At 46.4% G+C, this 17,056-nt stretch overlaps 1 protein-coding gene across 1 annotated transcript in view; it reads right to left on the bottom strand.

Moving 5' to 3' along the window:
* Nucleotides 1-12,554, bottom strand: part of TMEM65 (transmembrane protein 65) — a 42,844-nt gene extending 30,290 nt beyond the window's left edge. Inside the window, exon 1 of the mRNA XM_019495761.2 lies at nucleotides 12,109-12,554. Within this exon, the coding sequence (XP_019351306.2) occupies nucleotides 12,109-12,385 (277 nt within the window). The 5' untranslated portion in view covers nucleotides 12,386-12,554. The remainder of the gene's footprint in view (nucleotides 1-12,108) is intronic.
* Between the last annotated feature and the right edge of the window lie 4,502 nt (nucleotides 12,555-17,056).

Below are 17,056 nucleotides of genomic sequence, written 5' to 3'. Positions count from 1 at the left end.
TAAATTACTTCATTGTTATTTAAAACCATTGCAACTAATATGTTTTCTGCCACAGAGGACGCTGTATTTATAAGCAAAGGAAAAGTATATTCCTATATACCATACCCGTGCAGAATTCACACCGATTTTATTGCTATTGTCTTTAACAAGGTGCTTAGAGACAGTAAGGTCTGCAAACATTAGGCTTGGTTCAGAGATGAACTGAAACCCAGCACCTATTTTAAGAAATGTGCCGTCATAAAAATGAGCTGAACAAAGAATGCTACAGAAGCATGCACAGAGTCTGAAGCCCAATACAGATACTCAGTTTCTCCTGGGAGAGTTGCTACTCTCACTGGAAAAACCATGAGTATACAGGCATTCAGGCTTTTTTTCCCCATAGTAAAAATGGTCGCTCCAGGAAAAAAATAACCTGGGAACAACCATAAGTAAATGACTCCCAGGAGTTTTGCCTGAGACAGCCAATGCCTGCACATGCCATGGCTTTTCTTAGAAGAGAACACATCCCCCTGCAGTCAGTCAGTCACCTGCTGAACTCTGCTGTTCTAGCAACAAATACAACAGCCCCCCACCCTGCCCCAGAATGCCCACATTGTGCTGCAAGGACACACAAGATGGGTGCACCAATCAGGGTTGCCCTATGCATTGCTGCCATGTGTTACCAGGCAGACTAAGGAGCCTTCAGAGCAGCTGAGATGTGTGCAAACACCATCCCCCCAAGACCCCTTCACACCCCAGCTGCAGTATCAGCATTGCAAACTCTAAAGTCTTCAGAGCTTCAGCATTTGAATGTCTGTACATACAGCTCTGGATAAGGTTCTCTACCAGGAGAACAAACCTGGGAGAATGCTCCCTGATTATCTGAATGTGTGTATGCAGCCTAATAAGTCAAAGTGAACTGGACTGTTGTAAAGCAGTACATTGCTGAATCTGGCTAAAATGAGCAGACAAAGACATTCCAACATTCTTAGAAAAATACATATTTCAGGTTAATTTTGTTTTAAAATATCCAATGCTCCCTTAATTTTAGGCCATTAAACACCAAGCAAGATTCAGTACATTAGAATTAAATGAATCACCTTACCCTGGAGAGCTTTCTATATTCACCTCCTGTTTCAGCACCTTACAACCAGGTCCTAACTCAGTGGTCTCCAACCTTTTTATGGTGAAGATCGCTTTTTGTAAGTAAAGGGCACCTCAGGATCTACCGTCCCTGACTGGCTCCCCCTCAGCTTTTGCTCCACACCCCTGACCCTAGCCCCGCCCCCGCTCCAAGCCACGCAAGTTCTGATCCCACTCACCCAGCCCAGCCCAGGCAGCAGGGGTGTGGCTCAGCTCAGCCACATGCGTCCTGCCACTACAGATCATGGAGCCTCTGACAGACTGAGATAGACAGCCAGAGGCTCCAAAATCAACCAGTCAATCAACTGGTTGGTGACCACTATCCTAACTGAAATTAATGTACTGTTCATTTTGCAGTTTTTAAACACAACAATGAATCTGCAAGTTAAAACTAACTTTTTCACAACAACTTTAACTCGCCTACCTTGTTCCTAATCTGTAAGGTGAACATTTAATGCAACAAAAATAATGTGTACTGGGGACACGAAAAATCTTGCTATGAAAAAAGAATTTCATGACAACTTAAATTTGCAGTCTTAATCTTGCCTTATTTTATTGCTTGAGTTTTATTTTTAAAAAGTTAAAAAATGAACACACAAAGGGAAAAAGGCATAGAAATAAAAAAATCCAGGTACAGAATGGATCTTTGCAGATCTGTTGTCCCAAAGAAAATTACGTAACTGGATAACTTTGATTTTAAAATGTTCTCCTCTTGAGTGGTAGAAGTTTTGAACCTTTTGAACTGTGACCTTGAGAAAAAAAAATTGAAGTAAAACTCTTCTGTAAAGCTCATATTTTCCTGCAAGAGCCATTTAAAATTAGCACCACCCACATGCCTGCAAGGAGGAAAAGGAGAAGACTCTACTGCGAAGTCAAACTTGGATGTGTTACAAATCAAAACAGTTTGATCTATGGATGAGGAAGGAAAGACACGCCAACCTATGACTCCATGGGCATGTCCAAACATGCAGGCATGTGCAATTTGTGGCACCACAAACCAGGACTGCCTGCTCCCCTGTCTCCACATGCTACTCTCCAGCTGGCTGGTGCGCAGGGTGCCTTGGCACGGGGGTTGCCTACTGGCCAGCCCCATACTGAGGCACATTGTGCCCCAGTCAGTTTTCCCCCCGCTCTTCTCCCCACCTCCAACCCTGCAGTAGATGGAGCCCATCTGGGAGCCAGGCATGGCCCACAACAAAGGGCACATGCAGGGTTATGCACTGCAGCACAAAGTAATGGCACAAATTTGTGTCACTACTATTTGTGCCACTGCAAGTGCATGCCCCATTCATCTGGACGCAACGCATGACTTTATGCAGTAACTGCTGGGTTTTAACTATGGCCTGTCATAGGTCCTGATAAAATATAGTTACTTATGGAGGTCTGAAGCCCAATGGCCGACTTCTCTTCAGCTGAGCTTCATCAGAACTACTTTCTGATGAAAGCAGACTCTACAATTTGACCCCCAAAACCAAGCCTAGCTGGGACTAAGCTAAACTTGCTTTGTACAGCAGCTTGTCCCTTTAAATAGTCTGAATCCAAAGCTGTGTGATAACATAATTAAAACCAAGATTTAACTCTGCATTTCCCCTGTTTGGACTAGCATGCATGTACTGCAGTGGAAAGTTACCATTTTTCTCCTGTAAATACATAATGCTAATTGAATTCCAATGTAGAAAATAAGACAGTTCAAGCATAGTTATTAGGTTCCTTTAAAGATAATAACACGGGGGAAAAGTGTATAAACCAATAGATTATTTTCAAGCCTCAACATTTCTTAAGGACCATCTGACACTCTTATCCAATGTTAAATTAAAGGGGGGGGGGGGGCATCCATTGCCCTCTACAGACTATTACTCTTGGATTTGCACACTACTAGGGGCTCATGGACCACAGTTGGGGAACTACTTCTATGGTACCCTCTGTACTTGCCCTAAAGACATGAAAATAATCATTCCTGAGAGTAAGAAAAAAATATTCTGCAACAATGGAAGAAATACTTAGTTCCTTCTAAAACACCTTAATCTTTTTCTTCCTGTGACTGAACCTTCTTTGCTAAGCGGTGGGTTTTGCTGGAAACTGGAAGTTTACCATCACGCTGAATTAAAACTTTTTCAGCCTGTCAAAGCAGCCCAGCACTACAAAACTGTCACAAGAATTTACTGGCACAGGCCTACTCATCCTCTGCCAAACAGAAAAAGAAACCAACAGGTCGTCCCCCTCCCTTTCACCCTTGCCCAACCCCAAAAAAGGTTTTCTTGTCCTGGGCAAGAAGAAGCCAGCCCAAAGTCCACCTGCATATGACATAAGTTAGTCATAAGGGAAAACTAGAACACTCTTTCCACCAACCATTATCATGTCTTTGAAATCACACTGGTAGGGATGTTTCTGTCCCAAAGCAGACCATATAGTTCATTCAGAATGTCCACACGTTGATAATCCTACATGCTCTCCAAGGTAAAAACTTATTTCACAGACAATGCATTCTAAGCAGAATCACATATTTGGTCCCTGGTAAAGGAACAGCATTCAACACACTGGTCTTGAGAGAGTTTGGGTTACCTACCCCAAGAGAAGCACTAGAACTTCCAAAGTCCATCAACTCCAAAAGAAGCTGGCCCTTATGAATACTCATGGTGTATACAAACTAACTAAAAAGTATCTATCCCATATTAGTGAATACTTCTCCATTAAAATGTAACAGCTTTCATAAAAAAAAAAAAACAAGACTCAACTAAAGAAAACAACTGGATTTAACTTCAATAACCCTTCCAATTATGGCCTGCCTTGGAATCCAACTCCCTTATTATATGTCCTATTCCAGAAACCGAATCATTTTATAACCAATGGATTGTTTCCTAGCATTTGGGAAAAGCCTACAGACCAATACTGCCAAGATTTCACCCTGGTCCTCAACACTGTAGACCATATAGTATTGATGATGCATCTCCCCATTGCACAGCGTCAGAATCATCTGTCACAATAAAAATAAAAATGCCAAAATGACATTCTAATTAAGAGCGTTTATCTCCCTAAAAACACTAAAAGCCCCTGAATCCAGAGGTCTTTTGAAGTTTCTCTCTAGAAGTAAAATGGATGGTTACCGGGCACCCAAAGTATCCAGACATACAGAAACATGCTTTCCAGAACAGCAACTTCAAATACCACTGGTCGCAAAAAATTAGATTGCTAGAGCTCAAACTTCCATTTAATGGATGATCTTAATGTTTGGCAGAAAATCCAGCAACAACAGAGTTCAGAATGCCCAGGTTTCTATTCACATTGCAAAGATGTTATGAAGCCCTTTTAGTTCATTAAAGCAACAAGTGGCTTATTAAAGATCGCAATGTTCCACTTACAAACTGCATCCTAGCATTATGCATGTTTACCAAGGGTCAGCTTTAAAAATAGTTCTTCAGCTTCTCTGCTGTGGAACATTCCTTTGTTCTTCCACATTAAAAACATAGGTCTGCAGCTTCTGCAGGTGCTGGATGCACACTTTATTATGCCAAATGTGTTACATGGGCCTTTTCTGGGATATCTGCAGTCGATACACAGTCAAGACTAAAAACATCCTTAACACACTTATTAGCTTTTTGTACTTTTCCTAGATTAGGATAAGTTAAAGATCAATATAAAGTATTACATTTGAATTTCCTTGATCTTAAGACAAACCTTTAAGGTTATTTAACATTTTGACCAACCTTGCTTTTTATTGGTTTACAGCACTGCTTAGAAGTGCTTTCATCAGAGTCTCTTATGTAATATGTTTGATCCATACTGGAGGAAAACTGTCACAGTCGGGCATTTTTCCTACTAAAACCATTATCTTTCTACAATACTTATTTTTCCATTGAAAGATGTTGTTATATCTAAAGCATCTTTAATAAATGTTAAATCTATACTCGCAGTAACAGCCTCTATTGCCCTATTACTTATGAAGCTTTCCTCTTCTGACAAGTTAAGAGGGTTAAGGAGAAGGATTACACTCTCTCTCTCTCGTGGCTAGAAAAGGTTTAGTTTTCAGTGGCCGTACGTCTACACACAAAAACAAAACAAAGCTGGAAGGGTTTCTACTAGGTTAAAAAACAGGAATGGTTGGCCCTGAATTGGAAGAGGGAAAAAATGAGATAAACCCAAGCGCATTGTTTCCAAGTGTGTGTGTGACACTTAGACGATGCTTGTAAGGAACATGCACTAAGTTTACAAAATCTGGGCATTTTATGTGCACGCTGGGTGCTTTAATTAGAAAGCTATGCTAATTAAAAGCACCTGCACATCACATATATTAGCATCGCCATGCATGCCCATGCTGAAAAAAATGGTGGCAGGGTGTTTTGCCATCAGACGTATTTTATTTCAAAGCGCCCTGCCGCCATTTTTTCAGCATGGAGATGCACGGCACCACTGATACACATGACACACGAGACTGCATCCATTTCCATGCTCCAGCAGACTCAATTTCCAGCATGTCAAAGAAGCCTCCCCGCACGCATGTAGGAGCCCTCTGATTTCAGGGGAAGGATGCAAGCTCTAAGACAGCATATCTCAAGCTTTTCTGACCAGGATAATTTTCAAAGAATTTGTGTTATGAGTTTTAAAAAGAAAGAAATAAAAATCAAGGCTCACATATGCATACCAGATAAGTGTATAATTCACTTAACTTAGGGGTGTACCCCTTCTGGTGGATACCCCTCCTGGACTGTACCCCCTGGACAAGCAGGGGTGGAGGGGAACTCCCACGGCCAGTTGATGAGCGGAGGGGACGAGGGGAGAGGAGCGGCAGTGCACGGGAGAAGGCAGCGGCATGCTTTCCAAGTATCCCCGCTTCTCCGTGCCACCACTGCATATCCCCTGGGGCCTTCCCAAGTACCCCCAGGGGTATGTGTACCCCCAGTTGACAACCCCCGACTTAAAGCAAGTCTCATTCTTTGATTGTTTACACTGTAACAAACACTGGTTATTTGCACAGCAGTAAAGTGCGTATGGTGCATAACATCTTTTAGTCTCTCTCCCTACTTTGTAACTCAGTGTACTCTACTTCACCTTGCCAGAAACGGTTGCGAGGAGCCAGCTGTCAAAGGCCTGATGTTAGAAGCCTTGAAAATGGTGTAAGCTAGTCAGGTTCACAGCAGCTGTCTTTCCTCTTTTCCAGGTTTTCTAACAGAGCCTCAAGAACGGACTGTTGAAACTTTGAAAATGAGAGGACCCAGACAGCCAGTTCCGGGGCTGCTAATACCACTGACAACACTGGGGTGCAATGTTAAAAGTCTCAGAACTGACCATTTTCCCCTCATATTCAAGGGTTATAATGATAACCCCTAAAACTGTTAGAAAATTTGAAGACTCAAGGCTTGAATCATCCTACAAACTTGCTCCTGTTTCTATTTCTGTGATTGCAGGGGACAGATTTGTGTTTTGGACTATTTCACGTGCTCACCTGTGTGATATGTTCTTCAACGCAGCAGTGAAGAGAAAAGAGGAGACCTTCTGAAGCCTCTGCTGTTAACAGAGATTACAGACAGCTTGCCCTGCTCTGGCTGCTGAGTAGTAAATTGGATGACTGAACTGCAGCCTTCTGGTGGCAACCTGATTGAGGAACAGGGCCCGCTTGGTTCTTGGTGTAGCTAAGTCTGCCCACATTCCTGTCTCCCCTACCACCTATGGAGGCTGTTAAAACACAGAAAAGCTAGTGAAGTGTCAGACTGGCCCCATTAGGGATTTTTCTTTTGTCAAAAAGGGGGAGTAAGGCTTCTTTTTCCATAATGGCATATTGTACCCAGAAATGAAGTCTTCAGAACAGAGCATACCAAGAGCCCGAACCCTCACTCAAACATTTAAAGCAAGGTTGTCCAACCTTTTTGAATGTGGGGCCGTATCACGAACTTTTTATCACCCAGTGGGCCGGCAAGCCATATTCAAACATGTCACAGGAAGTGATGTCACGTGACCTCTGACACCAATGAAGTTGCAGGAGTTGACATGGTATACATGCCCAGGTTGACATGGTGCTGCAGAAGCCGCTTGGCTACAACCAGGTTGACCTGGTGCTGGAGAAGCGGCGGGGCCAGGCTGGGGTTAACCTGGGGCCCGCCCAGCCTGCCGGTGCCATGCCCGGGTTGACATGGTGCTGCAGGAACCGCCTGGGCAGAACCAGGTCGGCATCAGCCAGGAAAAGCAGCACGCAGCTAAAGCCGGCTTCCCATGTGCTGCTGGGGATGGGAGGAGGCCGGCCAGGTCTGCATCGTCCAGCAGAAGCGGCAGCGGAGCCGCATGCCACTCAGGACTGACTGTGCAGGCTTGCCGTGTCCCAAGTGGCACATGGCTTTGCCACCACTTCTGCTGGCTGGTGCAGACCCAACCGGGCTCCTCCCGTCTCCCAGCAGCACATGAGAAGCGGCCCCCATGGGGCCTCGTGCATGGGCGGCCAGGCCCGGAGAGCCGCAGCACCCGGGGGGACTGGCCGGGGAAGCAGGTGCCGAATTGCTGTGGGGGGGCGGGGCGGGGCAGGGCAGCAGGGCTGGCGGGGGGGGGGGGGGGGAGGGGGGAGGAAGAGGCAGGTGCGGGCCAGCACTGCCAGCGGCCACTGCTTGGCCTCCTGCATGGGCCCTGCGGGGTAAGCAGCTCCCCTCCCCTCACTGCTGACTGCGGCCCGCGGGCCGGCCCTGCCCGCCCTGCCGCAACCCCGCCATCGCCGCCACGGCTCCGCGCCCTGCAGCGCTCCCTGCCCACCTCGCCATACTCCTTCCATACTCTCTGCCCACCCCGCCATTGCGGCTCCACGCTCCGCAGCACTCCCTGCCCGCCTCGCCGCGCCCTCTGCCTGCCTCACCGCTGCAACTCCGCGCTCCACGCCGCCGCCATTCCGCAGCGCTCCCTGTCCACCTCGCCGCGCTCTCTGCCCTCCTCGCCTTCGCCACGGCTCTGCACCGCTGCCGCGGCTCCGCACTGTGTGGCGCCGCCGGCGGCCAGATAAAATGGCTTGGCGGCCCGCATGTTGGACAAGCCTGATTTAAAGCATACTTTTTATCACCAAGAAGAAATAGCACTTCCCATATTCAAAACATTTCTATGTCCAACACATACCAGTAAACTTGGACTGCTTGATTTCCAGTAAGTTTTTACCCAAAAGGGACTCCTGATGCAACACCAAAGAGCACAAAACTAACAGCCTAATTCACAGTTCTTACCATACCTTCAGCCTGTTTCTTAGCATCTTTTTTCGCAATAAGACGACAGACCCAATGATAAATGCTGGGCTCCGCCAGATGAACAAAGAGCAAAGGTGATATTGGTGAACTGGGGAAAATTAGAAAATTCAGCAAAAATATCAATCCCATCCCTCTTTACATTGTTCCTTCTTCACTTGTTACTCAAGAATCCAGTTAGATTGTCAACCACCTTGATCATTCATCCCTTCAGCCATTTCACCTTGCCAGGAAGCTGCATCACTTTCTTTCAGATACTGACCTCACAACTGTTATTCATCTCTGTCACACCTCAAGACTGCACCATGCCCCAACTGGTGTTATATACCTTAAAATCCCTGGGAAAGCTAAACTTAAAACAGAAAGCAACTGTCCACTCTGTAAATCGAGCATTGCACTGTAAGCTTATTCAACCAAGGCTCCAAGATCTGCCTGTGGGCTTCCAGAGACGTTTGAACATACCAGTATAGATGTACAAATCTAAGTGATTTGAGGCCTGTCTACTCAAAAGACTGGCAAAACGGCAAGTAGAGAGGGGCAAAGTTAAGAAGGATGAAGATACTGAAACCAGCTGCCTTCCCCCACCCCCTAAGTACAAAAAGGGCCTGTTGGCAGGGCATTCTACACAAAGACCCTATTTACTGGAATGCATCCCCTTCTCTTACCCCCAAATGCCTGAATACGTTGACTACATTTTTGGAGATGGTCAATGTTTACTGGAGATGGATTATCTAAGCCATCTATGGTGTGTAATTTAGTTCATCATATTTGATGGGCTGGTGCTGTGTCTTTTGTACATGATAAATGTGCTTTTAGCTAGTTTCCAGCACAACAAGAGTGTAAGACCAGTGGGCCCTAGTAATTTTAAAACTCTAAATAAATGAGTTCAGTCTGGGTTTAATGCACTCCCTGCATCTAATTCAGTGGAGATCCCACAGGCCCATAAAACCTAGTTCAAAAACTCTGTTCAAGACATGTAAAAAGACCAAAGCAAAACACCATTTCTTAGCGTTAAACGTTGACAGTATCCAGAACAATCTGATCTGGCAAAACCTTGGAAGAAAAATAAATGAATGCTTTGTTATACAATTCAAGACACTGGTTCCAATTCCTTAGAGGTTTGAGCTCTGAGGTAAAATGCCTTTGGCCACCCTTAATCACAGAATACAAAACATAACCACAAATAAGGTTATGACGACACATGTAAACTGAACACAATTACACATACGTAGATGCTTCAAGTCCTGTGTCAGACACTACAAGTATTTATTATTGAATAATTGTCAGTTAATCTAAAGTCTTTATTAAGTATGTCCTTTTAATCAGTGCTTTTTGCTTCCACATACTAAACTGACAAGTAGGCACAGCAAGTATTTTATAGAAACAGAGAAATTTTTATATTATATCTAGCAGTAATTGAGCAATGAGGCCATCTGTTTAATTCATCTCTGCATCAACCCTCAAACGTTACACTAGAATAACCTCTGTGTTTTGGTAGTGTTGGAGTGCTGTTGTAGCTGTGATGGTCCAGGAGATATGCAGGAGGCAAGGAATTTTGTAGGTGATATCTTTCATCAAACCAGCTGTATGACTGCAATAGGTTTAGACAAGCTTTCAAATGCAGTGCATTCTTCAGGTCGCTTTTTGTGGTCTTCAGCCCACAAGAAGTGTCCTGAAGAACACACTGCATTCAAAATCTGGTCTAAACCTACAGCAACCATACAGTCAGTCCAATAAAAGAGATCACCGCCCCAAAATCCTTGCCTCTCACATACTGAAATAACAACCGTTTACATATATACGAAGATAAAATAAAGATAAAGGACTTACTCTGGCATCCATGCCATTACATAATATCCAGCTATGTACAAGCAGTGTGCACAGTCAGCTTAGGAGTGACAACTGCTACTGCTGGGTTGCAAGTTTGCACAAAAGCTTAAGGGAAAAAGCCTTCTGAGGCTGCTTACAAGAGTCTATTTAGGAAAAGTATAACGCACAAGAGGCTGTGTTAGAGGGAAACTAATATATGTTTTCTACTGCAAAGACCATGCGAGATCACAGGAGTTAGCACTGTAAAATTATAGAGGCAAGTACAATTTAAGTCAGCATCAATTTACAACTTAACATACTCCCAGCTATGGTAAAAAGATATAGCTATAATCAGCTCATATACTGCTTCACCAAAAACTAGGAAGTTTGCTTGATTTAAAAAAAAAAAAAAAATCCCTGATGGGAGAGCAAGTGGCATTTAAATACATTATCATTTATGCAGGAAATAACATAAATGTATGTATGTATTAGTGGGGTGCAGGTTGCAGCCATGTTGGTCTAAGGACACAGCCAGACAAGCTTCTTTATCAGTCCAACTTAAATAGTTGGAAAAATTGGGGGAAAAATACCAACTGTTTAAGATGGTCTAATAAAAGATATCAGATTCACCCAAAGAACCTTATCTGTAGGTATTCGTGTGATTTTATGCGTTCACATAAAAAGTACAGAGTTCTGTTTCTTCACTTAATGATGCTTCTGGGCCTGAAATCTGTAACTTTTATAGCAAGATTTCTTCAAGAACTGCAATCGGTGGATGCACGCATTACAGAAGTGCCCTTTCCAAGGGTGTATATTGCTACCACAGTCACAGAGGCCTCTCTAAAATGCAAGCTTCTCTTTTTGATGGCTGACAGCATCTTGAATATTTTTAGTCATCTGTATTTTCGGGTACCCAATACAATTAAGTGCTAGGAGTCTGTTTCACACACAGGATTTTGTTTCACAGCCAGCCCCCCAATGAGTTGCACAAAGTTTTGAGAACAAGAGGTGGGTGAAAAATCCAAGTGATATTTGGCATATCACATTCATACTTGCATACACAACCACACACACACACTTTCCAAACACAGATGCCTGTCTGCACCTGAATGACTGTTCACTGAGGACTCCACCCCGCCCCTCAATTTAAGCAGATGCTCCCCATCCCGCAAAGCAGATGAGCGGCTCAGTGCTCCCAGGTATATTTCATAAATCGGCTCCCAGAGTCGCAATGCAAATGTTCTAAATAGGTGTGGAAAAAAAATAAATCCATGCTGCCCTTGCAGCACGACCGTGCGCCCGAAAAACAGTCACCTGCCTGCCCGGCCTCTTCGAACAGCTGCGCAAGGCTGTGACAGCCACTCAAGCATGAACAGCACTGCCCGACTGTTTCCGAACCATGGAGTGAAATTTGGACGGCGGAGGGTGTCATCCCAGTGCACACTCGCGCGTCTCGCTGTTATTACCATTTTCGTGGAGTAAAAAAAAAAAAAAAAAAATCACGCGCTCACCGCCTGCCAATTCTGCCGCTGCCCAAGGATTCAAGAGAGGAAAAGCTGAATGCTTATCTCCAAGGAACGAAAATAAATATACGAGGCAGTGACGTTTCAGCCGCCTGCTAATTCTGCCACGGCTCAGGGGAGCCGCCGAGGCAGAGGGGGAAGGAAAAAGAGAGAAAAAGAAAAGAAACGGGGCTCCAGCGCTTCCCGGCCTGGCTGAGTTCGCCCCGTGTCCGAGGACGAGCGCGCGCCGACCGCAGCCGGACTGAGGGAGTTTGTCCCTGACATGTTTTTCCCAGACGTGTGAGCGGGTCTGACCCAGGGCAGCGCACTGAGGCGGACCCTTGTCAGACACCTCAGCGCCGCGCCCCGCCCCGGTGCCCCACCCCACCCCACCCCACGGCCTCCCCCCGCGACAAGACGGGACGGGACGGGCCGGGCCCGGACCACCCCTCCCGGCCCGGCCTCACCCTGCGCGATGGCGATGGACTCGAAGCGGTGCAGCTCGCGGAGCAGGCAGCTGCGCTCGCTGGCGTGCAGGCTGTAGATGAAGTCCCGCGCGCCCTGCGCCGTGTTCAGCGCCTCCATCGGCTCCTTCTTGGGGTGGGTGCCCAGCGCCCGGCCCGGCGCCGCGGCCCGCGGCAGGAGGGCGCCCGGGCGGCGCCACGAGCCCGGCAGCAGCACGGCGCCCGCGGCCGGCGGCCGCCCCAGCAGCAGCAGCGCCGCGCGGCTCAGCCCCGCCGACATGGGAGCGGCGCTAGCGCGGCCCGGCCCGGCCCGGCTCAGCGGCGGCTCGGGCGGGCGGCGGAGGAGGAGCAGGAGGGCGAGGGCGAGGGCGGCGGCGCCATGCTGCGGCGGACGCGCCCGCCCCGGGCCGGCCCCATCGCGCGGCGCTGTCTGAGACCGCCGGACGCCCCTGCTGGCTCCGCGCATGCGCTGCGACTGGCCCCGCCCCCAGGAGGGGCAGCGCGCGCTCCCGGGAACAGCCTCGTGTCAGGCTGCGGGGGGCCGCGCTTCCGCCGCCCCGCCCGGCCCCGCCCCGCCCCGCCCCTCGCGCGCACGGACGGGGCGCGGGGCGGGGGATCCCGCGCTGGAAAGCTCGTCTGAGCAAAGCAGCGGGGCCGGAGAAGACCTCGGTCTGAAGTATCCTCCCTCTCGTCCTGAGAAATGTTTGATCGCATCCTAAATCCTCCGTCTCACCCTAAAAAATCCTCCGTCTCATCCTGCATCCTCAGTCTCATTCTAAGAAATATCTGATTTTATCCTAAATCTTCAATCTCATCCTGAATCCTCCATCTCATCCTACAGCCTCCGTCTCATCCTACAGCCTCCGTCTCATCCTAAGAAATATATGATCTCATCCTAAACCTTCAATCTCATCCTGAATCTTCCGTCTCATCCTAAAAAATCCTCCATCTCATCTTATCTCCTCCGTCTCATCCTAAAAAATCCTCCATCTCATCCTACCTCCTCCGTCTCATCCTAAAAAATCCTCCATCTCATCCTACCTCCTCCGTCTCATCCTAAAAAATCCTCCATCTCATCCTACCTCCTCCGTCTCATCCTAAAAAATCCTCCATCTCATCCTATCTCCTCCGTCTCATCCTAAAAAATCCTCCATCTCATCCTACCTCCTCCGTCTCATCCTAAAAAATCCTCCATCTCATCCTACCTCCTCCGTCTCATCCTAAAAAATCCTCCATCTCATCCTATCTCCTCCGTCTCATCCTAAAAAATCCTCCATCTCATCCTACCTCCTCCGTCTCATCCTAAAAAATCCTCCATCTCATCCTGCATCCTCAATCTCATCCTAAGAAATCCTGTTTCATCCCAAATCCTCCATCTCATCCTAAGAAATCTTCAGTCTCATCCTAAATCTTCACTCTCATCCTGAATCCTTTGTCTCATCCTAAGAAATCCTCTGTTTCATCCCAAATTCTCCATCTCATCCTAAGAAATCCTGTCTCATCCTACATCCTCCATCCATCCTAAGAAATCCTCTGTCTCTTGCATCTTTTGTGGATGATCACAGCGACAGCATGGCTCTGGCACATGAGAGGGGAAGGTTGCGCCAGGGTCAGCCCCTAGCTGGCCGCAGAAGCAGAAGGAGTGTTGTTAAAACCACGGTCAGATTAAAATGACCTTCCCAGTTATAACTAAAAGAATAGTAAGTCTCAGCGCAAGATTCATGCAAGCCTTAGCATTCAGCAGGCATCATTGCTCCGCTCGCACACCAGCTCCATGTGGATGGTGGCACACAAGCTAAGTTTCACGTTTGCTTCTCAGGCATCCTCCATTCAATAAAACAGGGGCTTTCAACCTTTTTTGGTTGGTGTACCTGCAGTGGCCAGTCAAGGGTCGAGGAGAGGGGGAGTTCCCCAATGGACAAGTGGCGAAAGCAGAAGTGCCCCTGCTTCTCCATGCCACTGCTGCATACACCCTGGGGCCTTCCCAAGTACTCCCAGGGGTATGCATACTCCTGGTTGACAACCCCTGCACTAAAACAATCTGGTAACATTTTTATTGGAAGAATTGCCTGTTTTTATATACAAAAAAGCATTTCCCTTCTAGTTATATGTGTACATGCAAAGATTTCTGGCAGGCTTCATAATCATTTAAAAAATGAACAGGCATGGTGTACAAGGTATCCTAGACTGTGGCACATTTAAAAAGCTGTGCAAGTTTTCGGGGACCAGGAAAGCTGTTGCAGTCTAGACACTAAACGCACCAGGACAGAATCTGAACAGTTCCTGGCCTGTTGTTATTTGAAGAATTAATTATTTGCAAAGACAGCGCCAAGCTCTAGTCCACAGGAAAGACCAAGGGTCGATCCAGCTGCTTAGCTTTTCAAATCTCTTTCCTTTTTTTTTTTTAATATTTCCTATTGCACTTGTTAATTTTACATTTAAAGAACTAGAAGCAATTAAGCCAGGAGGGGCACATTCCTAGATAAAAGTTATTAGTTGTGTTAGTGTTTCTTTTCATTGCAAAGATAACACATTTTTGGAAGGGCGGTTAGTCCGTTTGGATGGTTACTTCAGCAAGGGTGTCAGCTGCTTTTCTGGAAAGAAAGCCCTGGCCACTCCTCTTCTCCACAGCAGGGAGAAGTTGGAAGCTGTGGCTGTCAATGCAAAACCAGCATTTTCCTTTCCAGCACAGCAGCTGCAGAGAATGAACACGGACTCAAGACGAAGATGTTATAACAAGTAGTGTGTCTTATATACAGATATGTATGCGCACACATGCACGTGAATACACACCCTGTGATGCATTGCTTTTAATTTTCAGCTGCATAAGACAGATGACAAAAGAAGCTGGGCGTTGGCTGGTATTTCCAGTGAAGCATGTTTTGTCAGGCAGTTTACTAAAATTGAACCATTCTGTCTGAGGCTGAAGAAATCTTTAACTTCCATAATCCATTCTCCCAGCTCTTAGGTCTTGCTTCACAGACATTACACTTTTGATAATAATAGTTTCTGAGGAGCCTTATTAAAATCAAGCATAGCCATTTATTTATTAAAATCAGGCAAGTTTGCTGCAGTCAATAATATTTTGCATTTTACATAGAGCTATATAATACTCATTGATTAGAGTAAATTAAGTATTTGTTTAAAATATTTCTTGCCTCCAGAATAGCATGCCCAAGTGCAGGGAGGCTGGACCCAATTATCTATACGGTCCCTTCCAGCCCCTAACAACTGGGAATCTAGCCATAGTTTTTCTATCAAAATAGAAGTTCCCATGGAAAATGTTCTGTAGGTATTAACAGTGCCCACCTCTGACTTACCTGTGGCATATTGAAGGGTTTATAGTCATAGGGAGCTTAGTGCCTATGGCATGTAGGAAGGGTCAGAGCAGGTGATCTTATGGGGCCTTCTGGACAATTGGTTGCCTATGAACACAGAGGATTGGACTTGATGGTCTGGGAAGTGTTTTCCAGGCCTAGGGTCCTTTTTAGGTGAATAGAAGAGAGGGTTGCTAAGACACTGGAAACCTGAAATTTTTTAAATGAAAAATGAAAAAAACACCTTTCAGTCATCAAAAGCTTAAAAATTTATATTGGGGGTTGCTGAAATCCCAAAATCTTTTGAAAAAGAATTTCAACTAATTTCTCATTTCAGTTGAAGTTTGTCTCAGGAACAGAAAACATTTAGTGATTTGCTATATTAAGGCCCTGGTTTTGCAGCTAGATCCTTGCAGACAGATCTCAGTGCCTGTGTGGAGTCCCTTTGAAGTCACTGGTGCTCCATCCAGGTTTGGAAATTCACCTACACAGATTTAATTGTGAGACTGACTGGGTGCATCTACATGAAATGTTTACTAAGGCCCTGTCTAATTAGCTCTGCAGTAATTATCTTGGCATCTACATGTGCAGGGCTATTAGTCTACCACAGGGTAATACTTGTAAATACAAGTACTGTCCTGCTTCAAGTTTTTTACTCCACTGCACTGCACAAGTAGGTGCTGACACGGCTGGCTGGGGCACAACGATGCTACAGTGCAGGGGCTGCCTGCAGGCTAGACCCACACTGGAGCACCCTTGTGCCCCAGCCAGCCCCACCGCAGCACACTAAGCCAGGGCAGAGCAGTCCTGGGATGGCAGGCTGACCCCGCAGACTCCCTGCCAGCTAGGCTTGCTCCGACCTGTCTCAACGTGCTATGGTCCTGGGACATGTGTAAACACAGTGCCCAGGAGCAATAAACTCCGGTGCAATAAGTGTCAGAGTTACTGCTTTGCATTAATATGCACAGGTAGATGCACTCGTTGGGGCCCAACTCATGACACCCTGGTGAAGCAAGTACTGTTCTTATTTTGAAATGGGTAAAACAGACCGGTTGGCCAAAAGGCTGATCAGTGGGAGAATCAAAAAGCCCCAGGAGCCATGAATCCTGGCTCCTTGTTTCTTCTTGTAGGCCAGTTTAAGGTGCAAAAAATTTAAGGGTTCACAGGCAGACAGCTGATTTAGAGGGCTGGATGAATTTCTTCAGCTAAGACCCTGGAGAAGTGAAACAAGTTTAGGACAAGTGATTGTCTAGGGGAATTTGAGTCAGAGAGGAGGCATTCTCCATCAAGAGCACTTAAGATAGATTAGATTTGGAACTCAGTTCTCTTTTAGAATGCGTTGCCAGATGCAGCTATGACAAGAGGTCAAAATGTGATAGTGTTTACCATGAACGACTGGTGCCTCCCGAGACTGGGAGGGCACCATGGCAGCAAGTGGGGACCGTCCACAGATGTCAGTGTTGGCAGCGGTGAATGGGGACCACCTGCAGACGTCAGTGTCAGCAGTGAGGGGAGGTGGCAAGTAGGGACTGCTTGCAGAAGCTGTCAGTGGCTTCAGTGGCAGCAGGTCTCAGGGGGGGCACTTGCCCCCCTGTATGCCCTGTATGTGTCACCTATGGTGTTTCCCAGTCATT

This window comes from Alligator mississippiensis, chromosome 3 (assembly GCF_030867095.1).
Source record: "Alligator mississippiensis isolate rAllMis1 chromosome 3, rAllMis1, whole genome shotgun sequence".
Taxonomy (NCBI): Eukaryota; Metazoa; Chordata; order Crocodylia; family Alligatoridae; genus Alligator; species Alligator mississippiensis.
Note: the sequence above shows the minus strand (reverse complement) of the source record. Positions and strands in the feature narration are given on the sequence as shown.